Source organism: Myxocyprinus asiaticus, chromosome 6, assembly GCF_019703515.2.
Source record: "Myxocyprinus asiaticus isolate MX2 ecotype Aquarium Trade chromosome 6, UBuf_Myxa_2, whole genome shotgun sequence".
Classification (NCBI taxonomy): Eukaryota; Metazoa; Chordata; class Actinopteri; order Cypriniformes; family Catostomidae; genus Myxocyprinus; species Myxocyprinus asiaticus.
The window spans coordinates 43,249,594-43,264,948 of NC_059349.1; the positions used below are offsets into that span (position 1 = coordinate 43,249,594).

Here is a 15,355-nt window from a genome sequence, read left to right on the forward strand (position 1 = left end):
TTTAAAGTACCTACAAATAAATAACTGTATTAATTGTGTCTTGTTTGCAAACAGAGCACAGTAACAGGAGAGTCGGAAAAGTGGGAGGGAAAAATCCAACATACTCTTTCTTCAGCAGTTGCTCAGTATTCGTGTGAATTCTGCTCTGTTTTTTACTGAAGTCCTGCAGTGATCAGGACTGCAGCTGATTTCTGCTCACAGCAGTAATTGTGTTATCAACAACACCACTAATACTGGCTCAGCGCTAACAGGACACCATCTAGAGAGATGTGAGAGCGTTTTTTAAGAGTATATGTGATGTGGGTGTACTTGAGATGACGTCTTCTATTAGTGTGTGTGTGTGTGTGTGTGTGTGTGTGTGTGTGTGTGTGTGTGTGCGCATGTCATTTACAGAGGTGAATGCTGACCACTAAAATCAGATGCATTCAAGACCAAGGAAAGAGAACATTTTGAATATTGATATGATGCACAAGTATTATGACCAGTGTTGGGTGTAATCCAATTAAAGTAATTAGTTACTGTAATCTAATTACATTTTAAGTCAAAGTAGTGTAATCCAATAGATTTTAAATTCTTGTAATCAGATTTCAATTACTTTAATTACTTTTAAGTACATTACAGGGTTATGCTTATTTCTAATATATGATTTATGTAGAATACATGAATTATGGCCCTGTAATGAGTCATTGTGAAGCAGAAATGTGAGGTGCTGAGTGTATGTATGTCTTGTGTGTAACAATGAACAAACAAGAAATATAGACATTATTCTGAATTTGTTGAGCAGAAAAGTGTTTTAGAAAGTAACTATTCATTTTATAATTTTTTCATTTAAGTAATTAGTAAAGTAATCTGATAACAATTTTAGAGAAATAATTAGTAATTTGAAGTGGATTACTATTTTTAAGCAACCTACCCAACACTGATTATGACAAAAAGGACACAAATGAAGCTTATTTTAACAGATGTTTGTGTTGCACCGACTGCTGCAAACTCAAAAGTTCAAAGCACCATAAATGAAAACAGCTGAAAAATAAGGAAGTTTCATGCTGTGGGAGGGGCTAATGTGGTTTGGGTGGAGCCAGTGCTGTGGCAGGGGTTATGATTCAGGAGGGACTAATATGGTTTTGATGGAACCAGTGCTGTGGGAGGGGTTATTAATCAGGAGGGACTAATGTGGTTTGGGTGGAGCCAGTGCTGTGGCAGGGGTTATGATTCAGGAGGGACTAATATGGTTTGGGTGGAGCCAATGCTGTGGGAGGAGTTATTAATCAGGAGAGACTAATATGGTTTGGGTGGAGCCAATGCTGTGGGAGGGGTTTTTAATCAGGAGGGACAAATTTGGTTAGGGTGGAGCCAATGCTGTGGGAGGGGTTATTAATTAGGAGGAACTAATATGGTTTGGGTGGAGCCAATGCTGTGGGAGGGGTTATTAATCAGGAGGGACTAATATGGTTTGGGTGGAGCCAATGCTGTGGGAGGGGTTATTAATCAGGAGGGACTAATATGGTTTAGGTGGAGCCAATGCTGTGGGAGGGGTTATTAATCAGGAGGGACTAATATGGTTTGGGTGGAGCCAGTGCTGTGGGAGGGGTTTATGAGTAAGGAAAGGCTAATATGTTTTAGGTGGAGCCAGTGCTATGAGAGTTCACAGTTTGGGAGGAGCTTATATGATCTGGGTGGTGTTAGAGCTAGGGAAAAAGTTTGCATAGTAAAGTTTGCAGTCTTTTTCCCGTCGCTTTTTCAAAACCGAAAGGATGAATCACTGAGGTAAACAAGTAAATATATCAATCTGCTGTATAGAAGAAGAGTAGAGCAGATGAGTATGTGCACAAACAGCAATATAACAGTATGGGGAGATGACTATGTTAAGTGTGTTTGAATTTGTACAATATATGACAATAATCAGAGGTATCTGTCCTGCTGAGGTATTGTGTCAAAAAAAAGTCTTATATTACTAATCAGTGCTTTACGAACTTACTGCGTTAATGTGTGTCACAATTGTGTGTGTGATTAAAAAAAGGCACCAGCAATGGCTATAAGCAGTGTGTTGTGTGTTTACATTTACAGTCTTCCCTCATAACTGTATGATGTATGAGTTTACATGCTTGTGTATGAAAGAGATTAAGTGTATATGTAAATGTTTGTGTGTGTGCATGCATCCACTTGTCTTACACTACCACTTTCTCAAGTGACCGTATGGGTGGAGTTATTGCTTTTAGGCCATTGCCAGGGCAACTGTTCCCACGGCTAAGGGCATTTCCAGTTGGCATGGCAGCGTGGGAGTATTCAGGTAGGCGCGGCAGGAAGACAGGACAGGAGCGTGTGCGGGCGTGGCCTTTGTGACCTCCAGCGTGGCAGATGAGGTGGCTCACCATGTCCAGTGAAGAAAGAGTGTGTGTATGCGTGTGTGCATGTGTCTGCTCCTCAAGCCGCTTCAGAGAATACCAAGTGAGGAAGATGAAGAGGAAGCCCAGGAACTTCAGGCTCGCTGCAAGCCCAAAGTAAACAAACCGTAGGGAAGTGACATCATACTCCCAGCAAGATCCATGGAAACCACAATCTTGCTGCCACAGCATACAGGTGGTGTCAATCACAGCTCCAAAGTAGATGGGAGTGGGGATGTAGGCTGAAGAGATAAAGAAAGAGAAATATTTAAATTATTTCCACAAACTGCACAGCTGACTAATTAAATGCTGTAGTAGACGACAGTGACAGACAAAAAAAAAAAAAAAAAAGTGAATTCTGTAAAATCCTGACAATCGTACCAATTTCAATTCAGGGAGTCATTGCAATTACAAATTCTCTATGTGATTTCTGTGTAAATACAGTTATGCTGCCACAAATGCTGATTACAAAGTGTGTTGTGGTGTCATGCACCTTATACAAGAGTGGAAAACACATTCAATGCATTGTGTTCCCTTAAAAGGATAGTTCACCCAAAAATGAAAAGTCTCCCATTATTTACCCACCCTCATCCCATCCCAGGCGTGAATGACTGTCTTTCTTCAGCAGAACACAAATGAAGATTTTTAGAAGAATATCTCAGCTCTGTGGGTCCATAAAATGCAAGTGAATGGGTTCCAAATTGAAGCTCAAAAAAGCGCATATAGCCATCATAAAAGTAATGCATACGACTCCAGTGGATTAATTATTGCCTTCTGAAGCGAAACACTAGGTATAAGAAATAGATCAATATTTTAAACTTTTATTAAAAATGTTAGCTTCCAGCCAGCTCGTTGATGAGGGTGGAGTTCAAACTGGCTTTCACATGACACAATTGCGTAAGCCTCCTCTGCATAGATATTCATACGTAGATACCTTTTTAGCAGCTGTTCCTATGGACCTCCTATCGCGATACTGTTTCCACACAAAAGCAGTTTATGCAGCAGTCTGACCAAGGAGCTCAGTCTGAGGCATCTTCTCCATTCACTTGCATTCAAACCAATTCAAACAGCTCTCCTTGTTGACCGTTCTAAGCTGGCACCACAGTTGACGTATCCAAACCAGCCGAATGAGGCATCTATGTATGAGTATCTATGCTCCTCTGTTGTGAACAACACTGTGCTTCCGTATTTTTTCGTATTTCACACATCAGTTCTCGCGCGAACTTGCAAATGCGCTTACGTCACGTGAGAGGCTGCTTGACCTCGACCCTCCTGAATTTTTTGTAAAAATAGTTTTAAATATTGATCTACTCCTTACATATAGCGTTTCGCCTCAGAAGACATTAATTAATCCAGTGCAGTTTTCCCCTAGGATCTTTTCAGCAGCGGTGCTGTTGGGTGCACATCCATGAGCCTGCAACAAAAAAATGGAGTTTGACGTGTATTTGTGTGTGTGTGTGGCGGGGTCTCTTTCGCAGTTTAGAAACTGAACTGCTAACTGGGGCTAGCAAGCGTTACGTTGTTTCAAGAATATTAAATGAACCTTGTGAAATGTAATAGCGGTGCTGCGCCGCTGCAAAACACATATACGGGAAACACTGCAATGGAGTCGTATGAATTACTTTTATTATGGCTATATGTACTTTTTTGTGCTTCAAAATTTGGCACCCATTCACTTGCATTTTATGAACCTACAGAGTTCAAATATTCTTCCAAAAAATCTTCATTTGTGTTCTGCTTCAGAAAAACAGTCATACACATCTGGGATGGCATGATGGTGAGAAAATGATGAAAAAATGTTCCTTTAAGTTCATGACAAAACGCTAGTTGGTTTTTAACTTGTTCAGCCTTGTCTATTAAACTGAGGGCTCCCATGTATGTTTATTTGCACCTTTTTGTGGTGTACAGTATATATGCAGAAGGCTATATTGCACACCACATAGTGCTTATGTCTATGTTTTGTCCTACATATGTTTTATCAATAAACAGAATTGTTAATACTTAATTTAAAATTACGATACAACATTTTTGTTCATCAATGTAGAATCATTTCAGAGAGAATATCGATGCATCTGTGAATAACTTTTTTCCCCTCCAGCACAACCTACCAAGAGTCCTGAGAAGAACGAACTGCATTCCCAGAGCAAACGGTCTGTCCTCCTCCTCTACTGACCTGTACAAAAAAAAAGAGAGAGGGGTTAGAACAAGAGCAAAACAGAGATAATTGCTATGAGCGAAGAGAGAGGCAGACCTGAGCGTAACGATAATGACGGACGGCTGAGCGCAGGCAGTTATGAGAGTGACGATGAAGAGAAAGATGAGGAAGGTGATGAGCGTTCCGCAGGTGCGTTCACACTTTCCTGCCAGTGCATAACCGTTCTCGTTCAGGTACGTTTTAACGATCACAACCTGCAGCTCGTGGTTCCCTCCTGACGGCGTGATCACCTGTCTGCTTTGAACACACGCACAGTCCGAATAGTTTCTGATCTGATAGGGAGAAAGACACACGTGTTATTCATACACCATTTTCATCTAACTTTGTACTGTGTATGGCTGTCAACTGATTTAAAATGTAATAAACTTAATGACATTACATGCAAACTAAAAAAATCGAATTTATCACAAATGATCGCATCAATGAATCAAAAAGTGATTGCAATACTTGCAGAGAAAAGCCCCCAAATGAATATAATTCACAGCCATTACATTATTGTGGCAGATGAGTGTTGAATAGAGAATGCAAAAAGAGCAATTAAGAGTCAGTACATTATATTTAATTTCCATATCATTGAACTTAATCCTATCACTGTCCTCAGCAAGCCATTTTGCAGTCGAATTTGTCAAACTGTCCAAAGTAGACTGTTCAGCTCCTTATTCATTCTGTGCTGCTTGCTCTCGTTAACCCTTAAATGCATGGGTGTTTCACCAAACATTATTACATACTCTAGTTTTTAACAAACCGGCACGTATATATCTATCGCAAATGGATCTACAAAATACTCAGATAGTGTCAAATTGTCAAAACATCTTCAAGACAATTAGAAAATAATAGAATAGAATAGAATCTGATATATTTTGATGTTTTATTTTTCATATATCAAAGAGATGATGCAAGAAATATAGAACAGGATTCATTACATCCACACTGAAATTTCATGAGACGCAACTGGCTGTCAAACACATACTGAGCTACACATAACACATAATCTACACATTTATATTTTCTCAGGCACTTTTTGAGTTTAAATAGACACAACATAATTTCAGTAGTACACTCCAATGACAAACGCCAAATCATACTTTTCATGTGTTACACTTGCTATAGTTTACTTCCATGTTGATTCTTCATCAAATAGCAATGTCAAATGTAAATCAGGTCAATCACTGACACATCACTGCCACCTTGAGTAAGAAATAGCATGTATAATATGTGTTTACATGCATATGGAATACTGATAATTTGTCACTGTCACACAGAAAAACAATCGTGATATAGTGGTCATTTGTAAGAATATAGTACTCATTTGTCTTGTAATAAACAAAGAAATATATATTCTGTAAAAGTAAACTCATATAAATATGAAAAAATAATACAAATATGATTTATGGAAGTACAAAAAACAACACTATTACATACTTCGGGTCTTTAATGACCCTATACACTTTTAGTAATCAAACAGTTATAATAATATATATTTTGCATTGTTTTTTTTTTTGTTACACTATTCATAAGAGAAAGCTTAAGGAATACTAAATAGATGTGGACAAAAAATGGATGATATAGAGGGGGTGGAATGAGGTCCCAGATCACTAAAGACTCAAGGTATGCGTTAAAGGGTTAAGTGAGGTTTGGCGATGCACGTTGCAGCTGGAACAAACTTGCAAATACATGCTTTTCCTTTGATGGTAGGAATTTACATACAGGTCAGATGTGATTACCAGAGTTATTTTGTATTACATTTTTAAATAATGAATTGTACTACAGTACATTAGCAGGTTCAATTGAGAGCCCTACTACTGATATTTATAACTCAGGACTTTTACAGTGTGAAGGTACAGCAGGGCATCTGTGGACAGATATGTAAAATGACTTACTCCTGAGGTGTGGTTGGCGATGTTGCTGCATCCAGCCAGGCATGGATTAAAGTATGTAATGCCATCAGAGCCACAGACAGGTGCATACTCATGGATCCTGCAGCCACAGTTGACATTACAGCTTCCCGTAAGGTTACGGTGAGACAGAGTCAGCGTGGGCCTGCAGAATGCAGATCGAACATCATTCAGTGCAGCTCATGTTTGCTGGAGAGTGATTACTGCAGGTGATATGTGTGAGTGTATGGTTTTTTTCTCCATTACCCCGTGGTGTAAGGGATATTGATTCCGCCGAGGTTAATGCTCTCACAGCCGACGATGAAGAGTGTGGAAAAACAGAGCAGGGAAACGCCACTGCAGATCATGGCCAGCTTCGCTGCTTCTCTTGCGCCCAGTTTCAGCTTCTTGATGATGAACCCGCCCAAAAATATACCCACACCTGCACTGGGTACGATGATCAGACCTACACACACAAAGATGCATTTAATAAACACAGACATTAATCTCCACACCCACACTGGGTGCTATGATCAAATGGACAACTGTGTCACTGTGTGTGTATGCATGTACCTGTGTATATACTGGCGCTAGATGCTGGAACACCAAATTGAGACTCAATAAATTTGGGAATGAAAGTGATGAAGGCCGTGACGATGGCGCATTCTGCCGTATACGACAAACTCACAAACAAAAACGTCACATTACTCAAAATTCGCCCTGCTGCTTTTGGCAGATCTGGAGATATAAAGATAGAGAGAGGAACAGATTTATAATTAATCTGTGAACGACAACTTGAAGCCTTCTGCACTTAATAAACAAATAACGATGTCCCACTTTTATTCATTCAGGATCAGGACAGGAGCAGAATCATGAAATGTAGTGAGCCGGACTCAAAATCAAGTTGTCTGTATGAGCACCGCAGCTCACTGCGTTTACTGCTTGGGCATGGCTCTGACATGGATTTTTTTGTTTTAGGCCACAGCCTAAATTATTGCAAAGTTTTGACATTATGTTTTACCTTTGATGTTTTTGCCAAAACCCATAGAAGAGGAGACAGCCTGGCTCTTTTCCTTCATCATTTCGTCATCACTGGAGACGTCGCCTGGACTCTTTTTCACATGCCTCTTACTTTTCTTGTGGCGCGGTGGAAGTTTTTTAGGAAAGGAGAACATGGGGAAGATCACCAACAACATTGCCACAGCACACAAGAGAAACCCACTCCACCTGAGAAAGACAGAGACAGAGAGAGTTACAGGGCTGTTAACTATGCTTGAAGGAATATTCCGGGTTTAATACAAGCTAAGCTCAATCGACAGCATTTGTGGCATAATGTTGATTACCACAAAGATCTATTTTGACCTGCCCCTCCTTATCTTTAAAAAAAGCAAAAATCTGGGTTCCAGTGAGGCACTTACAATGGATGTGAATGGGGGCCAATTCGTAAACGTTAAAATACTTACCGTTTCAAAAGTATAGCCACAAGATGTAAACAATATGCATGTTAACAGGATTTGTGTGATAAAATTGTTTACAAATCCTTTCTGTGTAAAGTTTTAGCCAATTTTACAACTTTGTTGCCATGACAATGTAATGTAAACAAACCCTAAAATGACTGTAATAATTATGATTAAAACAACTTTACTGCTCAAATATTACATGAGTTTTAACAGAAGAATTAATGTAAGTGCTTTTATAAAATTGTAAGCTTCACATTTCTGCTTTTAAACCCTCCAAAAATTGGCCCTCCATTGTAAGAGCCTCATTGTAACCTCAGTTTTTGCTTTTTTTTTAAAAATTTTTTTAGTGGTAATCAACATTATGCCACAAATGCTGTTGATTGAGCTTAAATTGTATTGAACCTGGAATATTCCTTTAAGTGTGTGTTATTTGAGAAAGAGGTTCTCACCAGTTTCCAACAAAACGCGGGTCGCTCTGGTCAATATTGACATTGGTACCGGGGTCAACGTAGAATCCGATCAGTATCCCTCCCAGCAGATAGCCAGCAGCTGGTCCAAGTGCTCCCATTACATACATGATAGCTACACACAAACAAACAAAGAGAATACAGAACTTACTTCATTAAGAGACAATTACAGACTTTGTATGACAGAATACCCTAGTTACAGAATTTCCTCAGAGGGCAAAAAATAACCTGTTAACCACAACACCAGCAGATTAAAAACTGATGTTATAGTCCAAAAACTAAACTCAGCTGTACTTTCAAACACATTCTACATTTGTGACAGATTCACACACCCATACACACACACACACACACTTATGGTCAACTGATATAAATCTGCCCATATTTTTTTATTTTTAAGATTATCTGAATTGCCAACTTGACCGATTAATAGAAGTGTTACTGACAACATTTCTCCCAAATTCCAAACATAAATATTGTCATTTAGAGCATTTATTTGCAGAAAATGACAACTGGTCAAAATAACAAAAAAGATGCAGTTTTTTCAGACCTCGAATAATGCAAAGAAAACAAGTTCATATTCATTGTTAAACATCACAATACTAATGTTTTAATTTAGGAAGAGTTCAGGAATCAATATTTGGTGGAATAACCCTGATTTTCAATCACAGCTTTCATGCGTCTTGGCATGCTCTCCACCAGTCTTTCACATTGCTGTTGGATGACTTTATGCCACTCTTGGCACCCCCCAGATCATCACCGATCCTCCACCAAATTTCACAGTGGGTGCGAGACACTGTGGTTTGAAGGCCTCTCCAGGTCTCCGTCTAACCATTAGACAACCAGGTGGAGCATCGGTGATGATCTGGGGGTGCTTCAGCAAGGCTGGAAATGGACTGATTCGTCTTTGTGAAGGACGCATGAATCAAGCCACGAACAAGGTTATCCTGGAAGAAAACTTGCTTCCTTCTGCTCTGACAATGTTCCCCAACTCTGAGGATTGGTTGTTCCAGCAGAACAATGCTCCATGCCACACAGCCAGATCAATCAAGGTGTGGATGGAGGACCTCCGGATCAAGACCCTGTCATGGCCAGCCCAATCTCCAGACCTGAACCCCATTGAAAACCTCTGGAATGTGATCAAGAGGAAGATGGATGGCCACAAGCCATCAAACAAAGTCAAGCTACTTTAATTTTTGCAACAGGAGTGGCATAAAGTCACCCAACAGCAATGTGAAAGACTGGTAGAGAGCATGGCAAGATGCATGAAAGCTGTGATTGAAAATCAGGGTTATTCCACCAAATATTGATTCCTGAACTCTTCCTAAGTTAAAACATTAGTATTGTGTTGTTTACAAATGAATATGAACTTGTTTTCTTTGCATTATTCGAGGTCTAAAAACACTATATCTTTTTGTTATTTTGACCAGCTGTCATTTTCTGCAAATAAATGCTCTAAATGACAATATTTTTATTTGGAATTTGGGAGAAATGTTGTCAGTACTTTATAGAATAAAACAAAAATGTTCATTTTACTCAAACACATACCTATAAATAGTAAATCCAGAGAAACTGATAATTTTGCAGTGGTCTCTTAATTTTTTTCCAGCGCTGTGTGTGTGTGTGTGTGTGTGTGTATATATATAATACATATAAAGCATTATAACAGAGCCAAGTCTCTATCATTTTTTAAATAAAAGGCCCCAGTGTATTTCGGGCTTGTTTATAGTTACGTTATGCACCAAATCTTTATTCTTCTGGTTATTATTGGAATTTTGGTTGCACAATAACCTGCTTTTGAGATTTTATTCATTTTGGACTCTTGTAGCCTCAATGTCTGTGCCCGTCATATTAAGGAAAGACACAAGAAATCTTTGATCATTCTATAAATCGATTTAAAAAAAACTATCGGCCGATTAATCGGTTATTGGCCTTTTCCACCACCTTAGTTATCGGTATTGGCAAAATCACAATCGGTCGACCTCTAATTACTGTATATCACCATCAGCCATCTAAATATCTGCATCAACCTTTAAAAACCCCAATCAGTCAGCAACTAAGACACAGATTACACTCAAATGAAACCCCACACTGTCTCACCAAGGTACAGTGATGCGTTCTCTTTCTTCACATTGTCATCCAGGTAAGTTGGTCCAAGTGTGTATATGGGAGTCGACCCCATTCCCACCAGGATCTGAGCACATATGAACAGAGCCACATAGAGGGCATGTTCACTCTCCTCTCGGTCCCGTTGGCACCTGGACAGCACTGGCTTCTCCTGTCCACTGCTGTTCCCACTGGCACAGAGCCCCTCACCCCCTACCGTGCTGTTCAGCTCCTCCAGCTGATAGGGTGGAGATATGAAGTGAGGTAGGGAGAAGAGGGCGGCACCCACTGCAATAAATATGCCCCCTACGGCCAGCCAGCGTGGCCTCTGACCCCGTCCACCAAAGTAGCTTATGAAGACCACAACGAGGAGACTACCAATGTCAAAACAGCTGACCAGCAAACCTGACTCTGAGCTCCGAAGACTGTAGCGTTTTTCTGGAAAACACAGGGCACATTTAGTCAGAGACAACATTCATGTAAGACTTCCATGATGCCATAGAATGAGATTGAAATGTTAAAGGGATTGTGCCACTGATATATATATATATATAGAACTGGATTGCTGATGACGCCATAACAGTGAAGCCACTGCGCCGCCATATTGCTATGCCCAAACATTCCATTCTGCCTATTGACTTAACAGGCCATTTAAACAGATTTGTATTTCTAAAATCTGCCTGAACATCCCTACAACGCAAACGTCATACATATGTAATTTATTTGAAGTCGGAAATTGTTTCTTGAAAGCCCGAGCGAGTAATGTATATCTATATCAAACGTATACAGTACCTCTGACAAACTTCAGTGGCGAACAGATCAGCTGAATGTAAACAAGTTCAATGAAACTGAGGTAAGATACAAACAGACATTTTCAGAAATATTTATTTACAACATTGAAGTGTTCGTTCAGAGTTACTTGTTTCACATATGGTAAATGTTTTCATTAAAAAGTGAATTTTTCTTGTGGTCACTTGCCTGAGATCATGCATTCTCTCTCTCCCTCTCTCTATCACACACGTGCAGCGGGCACGCAGAGAATGAGGGAGACAAGCAAAGCAAAGATTATTATACTGATACGCTAGGTTAAAATGGCAAACACACATAATGTATGACGTGTACATTTGAAGTCAGAAGTTTACATACACTTAGGTTGAAGTGATTAAAACTCATTTTTGAACCACTCCACAGATGTCATATTAGCAAACTATAGTTTTGGCAAGTCGTTTAGGACATCTGCTTTGAGCATGACAGAAGTAATTTTTCCAACAATTGTTTACAGACAGATTGTTTCAATTTTAATTGACTATATCACAGTTCCAGTGGGTCAAAAGTTTACATACACTAAGTTAACTGTGCCTTTAAGCAGCTTGGAAAATTCCAGAAAATGATGTCAAGCCTTTAGACAGGGAATGTTTTCTACGATTTAATGTCAGGTATTGTGAAAAACTGAATTTAAATGTATTTGGCTGAGGTGTATGTAAACTTCTGACTTCAATTGTATTGAAGTACTCTTGACTAAAAAGAGCACTTCAATAGGAAAACAGGCAAATCCCGGGCATTTTAGGCGATTTAGAAATACCGGTCTGACTTTTTTAAGAACGCTCTGAGGAAAAAGGACGTGTTGTCACCATAAAACAAGGACATATTACAGCTTTTCCTACTTACATTACAATTTGTGGAGCGTTTTGCCACGTCCTTGATGATCGTAGTGCTGCAACTGATAAGATGCACACCGGGACAGGTGAATGCTCTGACATCACGATTGCTTATATCGTTTCCCTCTTAAAGTGTGCATGAAATGAAAATTCACACTATCTATTTTCTTTTTTTACATTTTTTTTTTTTTTTTACTTCGTAATCTTTAATCAAAATGTAATAATTCCATCTTCCGGTGAAACAGCAGACTTCTCTCTGGTGACGTATGCAGGACTTCTCCAATCATTTAGTCCACTTAAACCCTGCGCCTTTCTTATAAATATCACAACCTTGCGTAGTGTTGAACGAAGCGTCAATCGCATGTTGGCGAAGATGGCAAGGTGTATTTTCATCTGATTTGAATTCAAGCTGGCTTGAATTTACATTTCGAATGAGGAGAAACAAAGGCGAATTTGCAGTTGTGTTCGAGACATTTCATGCCTGAATTGCTGAGGTGATCACTAATAAATACAATGCTTTGGATGCCTCTGGAGTTTATTTATATTTTTGAATGCAGTTATATTGGGATGCACAGCACGAGTAAGTGTTTTTTTTTTTCCTTTATATTTAGTGTATTGTGATTCAAAACGTTAAAGTATGGTTATCTTTTACCTCGCTCATTTTTCAACAGCTACAGCTTTTTCGTAAGCAAAGACCGTGATGTGCTTGTGTGTTTATGTTGTCAGTTTGTTCATAAATGTGTTGATCACTGCTCAATTTCACCGATAACCGGCTCTGACACGAACAACATGGTGGTAGGGGTGTGTGTGTCCACTGCAAACTCGCATTCAGATCTTCCTCCATTCTGCTATGCAACGCCCATATTTTCACAATCCAATCAACGACCAATGGATAAACTCAGATCCCAGCCCTACATTTTGTTTCTTGTTTGATAAGCTGTTTCACTCGGAAATACATCACAATACGGAAGTAAAATCGGTCGCAATTTCCGTTTCATGCCGACTTTAACAAAAATAATCCAAAACAAGCAAATTAAACATTAACCATGATTGTCACTAGAGGGAAAAATGCGACTGCCATATCCAGAGGTCGGAGAGAGTGAAAAGGCAGCGTTATCAGCAGTCAGTCATTGAGGCTCTATGACAGTTGGGGCACACCAAGATGGCCGCTCGAACACTTCCTGTGGCTTCACCTCCTGCTGGCAGTTTCCTGTTGCATCAGTGATCTAGCTCTATATATATATATATATCAGTGGATTGTGCACCAAAAAATGAAAATTCTCTCATCATTTACTCACTTTCATGCCATCCCAGATGTGTATGACTTTATTTCTTCTGCTGAACACAAACAAAGATTTTTAGAAGAATATTTCAGCTCTGTAGGTCCATACAATGCAATTGAATGGTGGCCAGAACTTTGAAGCTCCAAAAAGTACATAAAGGCAGCATCAAAGTAATCCATATGACCCCAGTGGTTAAATCCATGTCTTCTAAAGCAATGCAATCACTTTGGGTAAGAAACAGATCAATATTTAAGTCCTTTTTTTATTTTTAACTATAAATCTCCACTATCACTTTTAGAATATGTAAGTGAAAATTTAGATTTATAATTCACACAGTGGTGGCTCAGCGGTTAAGGCTCTGGGTTACAGATCAGAAGGTCAGGGGTTCAAGCCCCAGTACTACCAAGATGCTACTGTTGGGCCCTTGAGCAAGGCCCTTGACCCAATCTGCTCCAGGGGTGCCATATCATGGCTGACACACCTATTATTTAATCACTTCTGAAAATATAGATTGTATCACTGGGGTCATATGAGTTACTTTTATGCTTCCTTTATGTGATTTTTGGAGCTTGAAAGGTCTGGTCACCATTCACTTGCATTGTAGGGAACTACAGAGCTGAAATATTCTTCTTAAAATCGTTGTGTTTCGCAGGAGAAAGTCAAACACATCTGGGATGGAATGAGGGTGAGTAAATGATGAGAGAATTTACATTTTTGTGTGAACTATCCCTTTAACAAGAAGGAAAGAAGAGATGAGATTGAGAGTAGAGGAAATTGAGGTAAATAATCTGACAGGTGATGTAAATGCGGGTCAGTTGTCAGGTATGTTACCTATGGTAGTGATGACGCTGCTGAGATATCCGGACACCATCAGTGACTGAATAAATGTGAGGTAACACATGCAGAACAGGAAGCAGCGTGAGTCGGCCAGGATCACGTCCACATAGCGTCTGATCGGCAGCCGGAACGCCAAGAGCGCAGCTGTGCCGCGACCCTCCGAATCACGAACTGGGGATCCGCAATGGGGTGAGCTGTACGGGGCAGAGAGCAATGTCTGATCCGCCTCCTGCTCCGGAGCCTGACTACCGCTGAGCACAGGGAGGCTCTGAGATTTCAATCCCTGAGTAGATTCCTCACACAAGCACGGGAACGGTTTAACGGGTGCACGGTCCCCTACCCCAGCGTCCCCACCAGCACCGGAGGCCATACTGACGGGCAGCGCGAGCTCCTGTGTTTAGCGCAAATACGCTGATTGACACACCAACATGACAGACTTTTAGATAAACCAGCAACAGCTTATCTATGTTACTGTAACACCCACTTCCTTTCTATAGATAATGTCCAAATAAAAAAACAAGTGTTAGTGCTGAATCTCCGGCTGTCCAGACCCGTAATAATCGCGATATAGACGCAGTTATTCTGCGCTGGCTCCGTGATTTTATTGAAACAAAAACACATTAATAGATACGTATACACAGATATGCTTTATAAAACAAATGTAAACGCACCCTATTTGTTCACAGCACCATTTTAATTCCCATGACACATATTCACTAAAACAACACGTTGATTGAGTAAGAATCGCCGACCGAGCGCTCACGCGCCTCTGCGCGGATACTGCAGCGGCGCAGCGTTCGCGCTCGGCCGCATCACACACGAGCATTCTGTCCCGTTATCTGCGGGAGATAAATAACACCGATTAATTCCATCTTGCACAGTTAAACGGTAATCGATCGCCTCTCCGTGCGACAATCAGACACACCATCGGGGTAGATCCTCGTCGTGTGATCCAAATATACTTGTCCTTGGACGGCGGACGGTAGCCTTGTCCGTTATTCACGGTAAAAGCGGTATCGCCTCCAAGCGCATTGGTGAGCACCGCAGCAAGAGCATGTAAATAAGTGTTAA

General features: G+C 40.1%; 1 protein-coding gene across 1 annotated transcript; it reads right to left on the reverse strand.

Moving 5' to 3' along the window:
* Positions 1 to 2,156: 2,156 nt before the first annotated feature.
* On the reverse strand, positions 2,157 to 15,321 carry LOC127442665 (solute carrier organic anion transporter family member 5A1-like). The gene is made up of 10 exons (XM_051700857.1): positions 14,279 to 15,321; positions 10,501 to 10,944; positions 8,383 to 8,515; positions 7,495 to 7,700; positions 7,047 to 7,211; positions 6,741 to 6,939; positions 6,480 to 6,639; positions 4,636 to 4,871; positions 4,493 to 4,557; positions 2,157 to 2,626 (listed from the first exon to the last, which is right to left on the reverse strand). The coding sequence occupies exons 1-10, from the start codon at positions 14,652 to 14,654 to the stop codon at positions 2,169 to 2,171; spliced, it is 2,442 nt and encodes an 813-aa protein (XP_051556817.1). The 5' UTR covers positions 14,655 to 15,321; the 3' UTR covers positions 2,157 to 2,168.
* Positions 15,322 to 15,355: the final 34 nt, after the last annotated feature.